This window comes from Penicillium cataractarum (assembly GCF_028827025.1).
Source record: "Penicillium cataractarum strain IBT 29864 chromosome Unknown utg000009l, whole genome shotgun sequence".
Taxonomy (NCBI): domain Eukaryota; kingdom Fungi; phylum Ascomycota; class Eurotiomycetes; order Eurotiales; family Aspergillaceae; genus Penicillium; species Penicillium cataractarum.
In genome coordinates, this window is record NW_026622745.1 from 122,747 (window position 1) to 133,552 (window position 10,806).

A 10,806-nucleotide genomic window follows, 5' to 3' on the forward strand; every position below is an offset into this window, starting at 1 on the left:
TGCCGAAAACGGGAGTTTACTGTATTGAGGTACGTTTAGGGGTAATAAGGGGTCTTTTTAAGGTGTACTAAGGTATACTAAGGTGCGGGGGGGTTAATCGAGGGTCTCTTTAAGGTGTATTAAGGTATATTAAGGTGCGGGGAGGGTTAATTCTCGGGTTATCTACTATACTAGCGAATAAGATCTCAATAGGTAGATATAAAAAACGATATATTAATTCTAGTATATATAATAGGGTTAAACAGATACCCTAAGAAAATCGTACGTCTTTTCGCGTAAATAAATCAGTAAGTTCTCTATTATCTCTATCCTTAGTTAATATACTATCTTCTAGTTTACTAAATCTATTATATCTTAGCTCTCCGAAGTCTACTTATCGTCTAGCTTTGAAACTCTAGATAGGGTGCTATTAGACGCGATCTAATTCCTCCTTCCTAACGATTCCCTCTCCTAACGCGAAAGCTAGAGTCACTTCTAGTCCGAGAGCTAGTTTAATTTAGCCCTTGACCTTCCGAATAATCGAGTTCAGATTCGTGCGGTATCTTAGGTCCTAGATACCCTTCCGCGAATTAGGCCCGACCGTATTAACGAGTTTATTATCTATACACTAGCGATATCTACAGAATTCGTTTAGTGGTAGCTTTATACTAACTACGGTAAGTCGAAGCGGATTAACTAGGATATAAGCCCTAGAAGCCGTCGTGTAAAGTGCTAGGAAGGGTTTTAGTAAGTTATAAATACTAAAGATAGAAAGCTAGGGGTTATATATAATCACTACCGTATAGTTCTCGCGTATCTAGCTACGAACTATACTAGAACGTCGACGATATAGAAATATCTCGATAGACTAAGGTGCCGATAACGACTACCGAAGAAAGGTACTAGTAGTATCTATTAACTACTTAGTGACGCGGTATATTCGAACTAGCCTATATTAACGTTAATACTAATACTTAGTTTACTCTCCCTTAGGCCGAAAGAAGACTAGCGCCTACCTTTACCTAACGAATATAGGAGTAGAAGATTCTTAATCTTATTACTATATCATAATTACCCTTCCGACTCCTCGAGTATTAAGAATTCCACGACCTCCTTTCCTACGTACGGCTAGTACCTATATTACTAAGCGTCCTATCGAGAAAGGTTATTCGCGAGCGCCTCCGGAGTTTCGTTATAGAGTATTAATAAGACACACTATAACGGCTCCTATCTAGTGTAAAACTATTACTTACGCTTAACTACTAGACTTCACTATTCTAGGATATATTTATAGCTATAACGGGATATTTTATAGACTAGGAATAGGAGTATCGCGAGGTCCTCCTTAGGTTTAAGCTACTTTCTGGAACTCACTCTGGTGTGAACCTCGGTGAGGTTGTTCTCTAGATTTTATAAAAACACTAAATCACTAATCGTGTACTAGCGGTAATAACTAATAATACGTCTAATAATAAGACGCTAATTATAGCGGTGAATGATTTAATCCGCGAACTATAGCTAAAGACAGATTCTACGATTATTTAAGTGCCCTACCTTACGTATATTATTTAATTAAGTCTGATTAATTTACTTGGTAAAATTAAGGCTTTACTAAAAAACGATACTGCCGAATTAGTATAGTCTGATAATCGTGTACGTTTACTTCGTGCGCGCTAGTAGAAATATAAGATCGCCGATACTCTAAATAAGGTAGGTTTCTATTTAAGTGTCTTATATAAATCACTAACTATCCTTATAGGTTCGAGGTCTTACGGTTTATATTAACGGAAGCCCTTAACGTAAGGAAGCCTTCCTAAATCTCTAGTCTAATAGGCAAAAGCTTATCCTAATCTAGGATGTTCGTACGTAATAGAATTCGACGTTTCTTATGCTCCGACGGGCGAAAAGGCTTTATATTATATTCGATAAGTACTATTCGTACTATGATTAACCCTATTTTGTATTAAGTATAGAGGGATAGCGATAGATTAACTATCTACTTTATATCCTTTAGCCCTTCTTTACGTTTACTACGCTAGTTTGTTAAACTAAAGACTCGAGTATTTATCTTATCTTTAGTATTTATAATAGGCTCTTTAATTATCTTAAAAGATCTATACGTTAGCTTCGTCGAAAGAAGGTTTCCTAGAAGTAGCTAATACTTTCCTTCCTTAAGGCTACGAAAGACAAACTCTCGAAATACTACGGTATAATAGATAATATCGAAGGTGATCTCTATATAATTAGAATAATCTTAGATCCGTCGAATAAGATAGAGTTCTTTTTAATAAGTGATTAGGCCCCGGATTATATAGGAAAGAACTATAAGAAGGAATACCGTAAGAGTCTCTAGTCTCTTTTCGAGAGATATAGCTGATGTATACTATTAGATATAATATAGTCTAATAGTAGGCTATTAGTAACTAAATTAGCGCTTAAGAGGGCTTATATACGTGATCTATCGAAGCTATTAACCGGTCCGTAGCACGATAAGCTTACTAGATATCTTTAAAGTAGTAAGTGGGTAAACCTACTAAATAGATTATTAAACTAACCTTCTTAGATACTATCGATGAATCCGCGCGGATCTTCTAGAGAAATAATAAGAAGGAGTTCCCTATTCTTATAAGTATTACCTGTGATATAATGTCTATTCTAGCGACTGGTGCCGGAGTTAAGCGTCTTTTTAACTTTGCTCGGGATGTTTACCACTACCGCCGGGGTTCGTTGAACCTAGAAACTATTCGCGATATTATATTATATTTATATATAATAAGGTTCGATATTAAGGAGGAGTAGCGGCTAATTCTCTAGGAGTATTTTTCAGAGTAAGAGATCGTAGCTACGTCTAAAGAACTCGATATCGAGATATATTACTCCGAGGCTATTAGTGATACTAAGGAAGACATCGAGTTGTACCTTAATATACCGGTCGTACTACTACTCTTAGAGGTCGCTACTAGAAAGCGGCCGGCGGTCACTTTTGATAATAAGGGAGTCTCTAACGTCGATGAATTTGCGGATCTAGAAGAGAACTCGGTATCACCCTTACCTGATACGTAGCATCGTGTATTAGGTAGGATACGGAAAAGGTTAAGACTTCTGGATAGGTATATAGTTTAATAGTTTAAGACTTGAGAACCCTATATTCGAATCTAAATAATCATGTAAATAATTAATCATTCAAAGCCCTATAACCCATTCGAAGATAAACCTATGATATACACTAAATGCTCCTGTAAGGCCATATAGTAATAAAGTTTTAGTTTACAATTACAAGAGAAAACGGCCTGTTTCTACATAATATATGTAATTGACCCCGAGTGACGTTTTTTACCTGTTTGTCATGTTTGTCGCACCTCAGGTTTACCCGCGGGTTACCCTCTTGAGGGTCGACCCTCGAGCTACCGCACCTGAGGGTCGGAATCTTGGAACCTGATCCGCCCAAGCGGAGGGTTAGGTGGAGGGTTATGAGGGTTACCCGCGGGTTGGTGCCAGGTCTAGATGATAGTGGTCGAGAAAGGTCCAGGGGCTAGCGTGCTTCATGATCAACATGTGTTGTTCCTTGCTCACCCACCCTACAGACTACATCAGCCACCGACGGAAAAGAAGGGAGAGAGGTATTAGTGGCCTCCGTAAAAGTACTTACCGCTCTCGTTAATCACTTTACCACTTCTATAACGGAACTGATGGGCATGGAATGCCCCTTTCCACCCACGGATCTCCCCGAAGGTAACCAGCAAGGTGGACATGGCCGACTTAGACATCTGCACGGTCCGCTGAATAGTGGGAACGCCATTGACCAGCTCCGTCTTACAGAATATATACCAATCAGACTTGTTCGGGTCTAAGGGCACCAGGAGCTACTCACAGCCTTTGCTGATAAAGAGTTTCCGTAGCTGAGCCTTCGAGGTCAGCCTCGAATTCCGGAATGCGCGCGCATGGAACAGGATGCCGAAAAGCAATGTATACGGGCATATCACCAGAGAGGGACCATAAACGATCTCGGGAAGCGCAAAAGTAGTCCTGCGGATTGGTTAGCTGCATGACCCTAGCCAGAGATTCCGGAGGCGAGAAAGATACTATGTATCTGGGGGTAGCCGGGGAATCAAGAGAGGGAGAGACGGAAATTACGCTCGCCGTACAGTTTGGTCAGACCGAGGAATTTTTTGGTCCCTTCGGGAGTAAGTTCAATCATAGGGATGGGTAGGCCTCCACGAGGGTCCTTCTGAAGGGAGATTTGCAGGTCCTTAAATTGCATACTCAACAAAGCGTTCCTCCGGTGCACAGTGAACAAAGCGAGTGAGTTGAACAGGCACACCTAGATACGTTAGAATCCTAGGTAGAATTTCTTCTCCTGCGTGGACAAAATGGTCTCGTTAAACGGCCCAATATCCTCGATATAAACTAGCGTCTTCTTTCCAGGTTGTGTGTCTAAGCCATGCTCTTGGACCAAATACTTCATACCCTGTCTTCTGCGGTTAGACGAGATAACTAAACAGGTCAAGAAAGAAAAAATTCAAGTGCTACTGACCCTCCGTACATCTGAGCCATCCTCATCATTGATTTTGATCTTGGTAAGCTTTTGGTAGTAGCCACGAAGGTTTTTCCAGTCCGTATTCAACGAGCTAGCTTTGTTGATACGCTTTAACCTTCGGTTATTCTTGCCACGCTCGAGCTTAAGACACCAGCCTAGGAACCGATACATGTCATTATTCGACGCCTGGCGTAGCGCTTCCTCAGGCTCCCGCCATTTTGGCTCGTTAGGCTTGTTCAGAACTTAGCTGACACAGTACCTATGCCTACATTAGTAAAGAGCCAAAGAGGGTAAATCTCCGTCATCACCAACCGTTTCCACCGGGTCTCAATCCGCTCTCGTCGTTCAATGGTGCCCGGTGCTTTGTCGAAATCCTCAGGAATCTCAGACAGATCAATTCCATCATCATCTAGTGGATCATTGTAGTATTCTCCGAACTCGCCAGGGAGCCCTAGCTCCAAGGCAGAGCAGTTCTCATCCGACCGGAGACGTTTTCGTGGGCTTGGGGAATCGTCCGCCTCCGTCAGATCCGTCTCATAGGTAGCATCGCCCTGCTCATCGGAGTCGCTAGTAGAGGTCGCAGTTATATCATCCTCGGCAAAGGCAGTTCCCAGCTTTCTACTTCTCCGGGATCGAGAGCGCTTCATTGGTGGGATCGGGGGTTCGCAGGGACGGCGAAGGTGCGGAGGACGCGGGAGGGATAGAGGCCACGAAACCACGATACGGTCAAGCGGCCAGCAGTACACTTATAGAAGGACGTGGCAGGTGTGTTGGGAGATACACCCAAGGTCGAGGAAACAGGAAAGGCGGACGAAAGAAGAACGAAGAACGTGAAGGAAAGGGCCCCTAGATAGGCCGGGAGGGGGAATGGGGGGATACACTCGCGATCGAGGGAGCAGGATGGGTGGAAGAACGAAGAATATAAGGGAAATGGGCCACGATGGCAGGTTTGTGCCGTCGTGACTTGGCCTGTGGCCAGGCCCATTTAATGGGGTGCAGTGAGGCCATTTTTGGCGCCCTCGCAAAGCGTCCAAGTCGAGGGAACTTTGACGGAGGCAACTGGATTGCTGGGGTGTCTACGAGTGGGTCTGCTGGTGCGTGGTGGTAGCGGGACGGAGGCGTGTCGAGAAAGTGAGGTCACGTGTTACCAAATGACGGCCGAAAAAGGCGTCGACTGACGCCGAAAGTGGCAGCCATTTGGTAAAACCAAATTGTCTACTAGTAAAATCGTAGGCTCTTCGATCGGAAACAAACCTAGTAGGGTCTATACCGGTAGAGGATAATCTATTAGTAGATAGTCTCTACTATTAGGTTCCGGGATAATCGGAATAACTATCCCCTAAGGTTTAGCGGTAGTTTCTATAGGATCTCTTTAGTTAGGATCCTCTTCTTTAGCCTTATATACTCGCTAATAAATTATATATCCTCGAGGGTCTTCCTAGTAGACCTTATTATAGTCTTACTACCTATCCTCCTCTATATTTTAGTTCGCTATTAGCTCTATAGGTATCCCGAGGTCCTCTTGTAGGATATTTAGGTATTCCTTGTCGGTTAGAATCGTCGGTTTAGGTATAGGTAGTTCGATATCTTACTAGTACTATATATTAGGTTTCTATCGTCTCGCTTTATTAAATCTTATATCTCGCACAATTTTAACCTTTCCTCTCGTAGGAAACTAGACCTTCTATATTGATGACTCGACCCTATTGACCTCGACTACTCGGTCGTTTGGTCATGCGTCCTCCCGTTTACACCTGTATAGATTGCTCTGCAGGTTTGATGGTTCTTTCCAGGACCAGCGCTTCTTTGTCTTGTAGACCTATTTAGGTCTTTCTCTTCTTCCTTTTCTTCTTCTTCTCTAGATCCATCTTCATCATCATGTCTAGATAGAGACAATCGATTCAGATCTCCTTTTCCTGCTTCCTTGCGCTGGTGTCGATGACACCATCATATATATTCGAAGCGACGTATCCGACTAAGAATCTAATCTCTACACGGGGAGAGGTCTTCTTTAGGCGTAGGATCTTTTGAATTCGGTAGTAGGTTATTAACCTATATACGCGAAGATAAGTAAGGTTAGCCTTCTTTATCCTTTCGCTACCGAAATCCTTACGTACTTTATCCTACGGTATAATCTAGTAATTCTGCTCTTTTAGGTATATAGGGATCCGGTTTAGGATCTATACTATAGTAATAACTATCTCTAGCTATAGCTTCTATAGTAGTTAGCTCTTAATTTATAGGTACCTTACTATTATTAGGATAATATCTCCCGATCGTTCTATAGAACCGTTCTACTTAGGGTAGTATAGGATACTATATAAGATAACGATACCGAGATTACCTAGGAAGCTCTCGATTTCTACTTAGTTAAATCGATCTAGTAGACCTATCGGGTCCTACTTGTGACGGGCCAGGGCCCGATGGTAAACCATGTACCATGGCCGTTTTGGACATCGTCTTGGCAGAAGGATCGGAGCAATTCTATCACGAGGTTCTAGAGGATTCCATCGAGACGGGACTAACATTTCTTAAGGACCACGACTGACTCCTGTCTCTTCTTTCTTTTCTCAAGACTGATGTAAACAGCATGTTGGCCTAGTTAGATTGAATTAAGTCTTGCTTCAGCCCTTCACATCTAGGTCTAGCCGACGACGAATAGACCGAGCAGAGGGTAATTTAATCTTAGAAGGAGCTAGTTAAATAATATCACAAAGTTATTAGAACTCAGGACGCTTAAGTATACGGAATAGGAGTCGGGTAATAGTAATAAGCTAGAGAAGATAATAGATAGGAAGATCTTTAGAGAAGGACTATGGCGATCGAGTCTAGGGCTAAATAAGAAGAGAGTTAGTAAATAGTAGTAGATAATTAGGATAATATTTAAACTAACTGATTAGAGTAGTAGCTAATTAATTCCTCGTCTTTGTAGCCTAGGCTTATAAGTAGTACTTTTAAGATACGTATTTATTAGGCTTATTCCCCCGCGGCGTAACTAGGGATAAGTAAGGGTAGTATAGTAGCGCTTATATATAATCTTTAGCTCGCTAGTCTTTTCGTTTATAACTTAGTCGAATTTATCCTAAATATTTAATCTTTTTTTATTATCCTAGCCGATCGAAGCTCTAGTATCCTCCTTTACTCCAAACTAGTCTTCCGCACGACCCCAGAAAATCCTAACCCCACCCCACCCCAACCCCAAATGGGATAGGGTTTGGGATATGACTCTTAGACCCTAGATGGGTTCTAGGGTTTCTATCGAGGACCCTAGATGGGGTATGGGGGACCCCATTGGGGTTACATACTTAACAAACAAGCTAAGTCCCTGGGACTGCATAAATTATGCATCTTCGCCTGTAATCTAGAAGTATTTCGTTTACAATACTCTAATTCCATGATCTAGGATTTCTTTCGTCGAAAATTCTTATTAGATCAAAAGTAACTCAATTCTTTAGTAGCGCTTATATATATCGTCCTCCCTAATTCTTCGCTTTCTCCCTGAAACCCTGACCTAGGTACTATTCTCTGGTAGTCGCACCTTAGCGTCATTATTATCGTCTACATCTATAAGATTACTGAACTTATTATCCTGCTCCTCTGTATCACTAATTAGCTCGACCTCTATCTCCTCTAGCTTCTTATCCATCTCTTCCTTCGCGGTTTTAAGCTCATCTAAAGAGAAGAACTTTTTAAGCTCCTTTGCTTACTACTCCTCGAGATCAAACCTTAATATATAAAGGAAAAGCATAAGCTCCTTAATAGTCTTAGGCTTTATACGACCACGACGGTAATAATATATATCACGCGTAGTATTAAAGAGTCGTTCGACGCTAGTACCTATTGCTGGGAAAGATAGAATATCCCGTACTAGTGATATAATCGCGGGGAAGCGCCCTTAGTGTTCTCTCTAGAACTAAAGAGGTTCAACATTAGTAAGATCTAGAAATTATATAAGCTTTAAGGTCTATTAAAGGCATTATCGTGATCCTAACTTACCTCTATTAAGATATTAAGTTATCTTATCTCTAGGTAGCTTTGGGACCTTTACTAGTGCCTTTTGCCTATTTAATAGTTTATTAAGCTTTAAATTTAGCCTTTCTTTAATAGGGGAAGTTACGGTGCTATTTCTTAGTGATAGAGTTCTGGTAAGGAACTAGAGCCTCCCGGAACGAATCCCGATACTTAACACGCTATTCTTAATCCTAGTTATCTGAAAGAAAGAATTGAAACCTACTATCTGGGGCTAGTATAGTACTAATAGTATAGATATACCCTCGAGTATGATCTGTCTACGAGTAGTACTTAGTGAGCTTTAATCTACTAGCTTTAAGGGCCTTAAGTATCTGCTTCTTCTATAGAATACGCTTTCTTCGGAGCTACTTTATTAACTACTCAAGATGCTCAAAAAGTGTATTATAAATCCTGAAAACAAGATATACGGTTACGTCTCGAGTCTTTAAGAGTGCCTATATGTATTCAAAGAATAGCTCCGTGAGATAAAGAAGATAGTTAATCTGACGCTATTCTTCCTTGTCTAATAATATTTCTTTATAATCGTATTCCTCGCAGAATAGTGTAAAGAACGACCGTAAGCGTTTCGCACGACGAAGTATAAGAAATGTTGAATTCTACCGAGTTTTTATATCCTAAATCGGTAGAAGTTTCTGTGTATTGGTTACGATCTATAGTTTGTTAAATGCCTCCTGTCGCTAAGGGCTTACACGAATATAGACTACGAGGTACCGTACCTTATTTAAGGTATAGGAGATTTCCCGTGTCTGATGCCGTGTATTTACCTTCGCGAGTATTGACTGCCGGTCGGTCTATTTCGTCTCTGTAGTATCATTTAATAGGACTGCTTTGATACGATTAAGTAGCTGATTTAAGCTAAGTTAAATGACATAAGTAAGATAGGGGATCCGGATAATATTAATATTATCGGATAAAGCCTATTAGAGAGAATTAATAAGTGTCTTGTTATTTGACGCGTTATTAGCTATTACTCTAAAGACTCGATCTTGGATCTTATAGTTATTTAGGGTCTTTAGAAGAACACTACTTAAATTATTCCTAGTATAAGCTCTATAAAGGGGCTTAAAACCAAGAAGCACCTCGCGGTATACCTAGTTTATATCGATAAAGTAGCTAGTAATGGCTATAAATGCCTGCGAGAACGGAGATGTCTAATAATCTAGAGTAATAGATATCTTTGTATTTTAAGGAAGTATTTAAAGGGTCTGTTATTGTCGTTTTTGTACTTAGCTTTGTAGTCGGCGACGTATAGTATTAGCAGAGGGGATAGTTAGAGGGCTTAGAGTATATTGAGCTTTATGAATTAGACGCTTAAACGTTGGATGCTCGATAAGTTAAAACGGAAGCCGGTTGATTATAAGAAACTGTAGAAGCTCCTCCTCCTAGTTATCTTAAGAGAAAGCTCTTATAGGGAAATTATTATCCTAAAATAAAGAAAGGCTAATAATGTTAGTAGATATAAGTAGAATAAGATTAAAGAAAGGGGAACTTAGTAGATTAGCCTTTTTAAGGCTACATAATATACGCGATTTTTAAAGAATCGGGAAATATCAGTCTTTTTCCCTACCGTAGCTTGAAGATATATATTGGTTTTTAAGTGTTTTGCTATTATTAATATGCCTTAGTAGGTTAGTCTGCTATTACCGACTAGGCGTATTAAGTAAGGATACTCGAGAACTTGATCACACTATTTATATATAACCTTTAGCGCGTTATCTATGCTATAAGCGACCTGATGAAAATAGCTCTAGATGCTGTTATTACGCCCGTGTGTATCCTAGCTAAATTTATTAGCTTAAGGGCAAGATCTATAATTAGTCTGTAACCACTATTCGATGAAATCACTATAAACTATTATATCGTAAAGAAGAAATACCTTCTTTCGGTTCGGACCGACTTACGTAAGAGAGGGGGGGTATTATAGAGGATTCGAACGTAAGGAGATCTCCGATCGTAGAGAGGGAGCGTCGATCGTATTAGCGGTATACTAACTACTAGATAGTGTAGGTATTTCGTTCGATAATATTAGATAGTTAAGACTTTCTAATTCTATATTATAAGTAGATAAAGATAGAATATTAGTCTATTAGCTTTAAGACATAATAGAAGAGGATAATTAAGGGTTTAGATTATAGTCAAGGAAGAAAGGAGGAATAGTATATACTTAAGAGCTTAAAAAGAATATCTTCTATTATCCTGATTCAGGGATACTAAGGAGAAGGGGATAGATTAAAAGAAATATACTAGTTTAAGCTTTT

At 40.3% G+C, this 10,806-nt stretch overlaps 5 protein-coding genes across 5 annotated transcripts; 2 read left to right on the forward strand and 3 right to left on the reverse strand.

The window, feature by feature from the left end:
- Positions 1-1,073: 1,073 nt before the first annotated feature.
- N7496_010740 (uncharacterized protein) lies at positions 1,074-1,908 on the forward strand (the record flags this gene model as incomplete). The annotated part of the gene is made up of 5 exons (XM_056703653.1): positions 1,074-1,178; positions 1,306-1,369; positions 1,498-1,555; positions 1,739-1,778; positions 1,813-1,908. Coding segments are annotated over 5 exons (363 nt in total), but the record flags the coding sequence as incomplete, so codon positions are not given.
- Positions 1,909-2,625: 717 nt separating this feature from the next.
- N7496_010741 (uncharacterized protein) lies at positions 2,626-3,042 on the forward strand (the record flags this gene model as incomplete). The annotated part of the gene is made up of 2 exons (XM_056703654.1): positions 2,626-2,701; positions 2,822-3,042. 2 exons carry the CDS (start codon positions 2,626-2,628, stop codon positions 3,040-3,042), a joined length of 297 nt encoding a protein of 98 aa, XP_056549614.1.
- Positions 3,043-3,456: 414 nt separating this feature from the next.
- N7496_010742 (uncharacterized protein) lies at positions 3,457-5,501 on the reverse strand (the record flags this gene model as incomplete). The annotated part of the gene is made up of 8 exons (XM_056703655.1): positions 3,457-3,557; positions 3,629-3,826; positions 3,851-4,005; positions 4,243-4,317; positions 4,347-4,447; positions 4,514-4,747; positions 4,825-5,261; positions 5,300-5,501. The coding sequence occupies 8 exons, from the start codon at positions 5,499-5,501 to the stop codon at positions 3,457-3,459; spliced, it is 1,503 nt and encodes a 500-aa protein (XP_056549615.1).
- A 2,721-nt stretch (positions 5,502-8,222) lies between these two features.
- N7496_010743 (uncharacterized protein) lies at positions 8,223-8,446 on the reverse strand (the record flags this gene model as incomplete). The annotated part of the gene is made up of 2 exons (XM_056703656.1): positions 8,223-8,346; positions 8,385-8,446. The coding sequence occupies 2 exons, from the start codon at positions 8,444-8,446 to the stop codon at positions 8,223-8,225; spliced, it is 186 nt and encodes a 61-aa protein (XP_056549616.1).
- Positions 8,447-9,408: 962 nt separating this feature from the next.
- N7496_010744 (uncharacterized protein) lies at positions 9,409-10,537 on the reverse strand (the record flags this gene model as incomplete). The annotated part of the gene is made up of 4 exons (XM_056703657.1): positions 9,409-9,465; positions 9,520-9,639; positions 10,074-10,153; positions 10,450-10,537. Coding segments are annotated over 4 exons (345 nt in total), but the record flags the coding sequence as incomplete, so codon positions are not given.
- Positions 10,538-10,806: the final 269 nt, after the last annotated feature.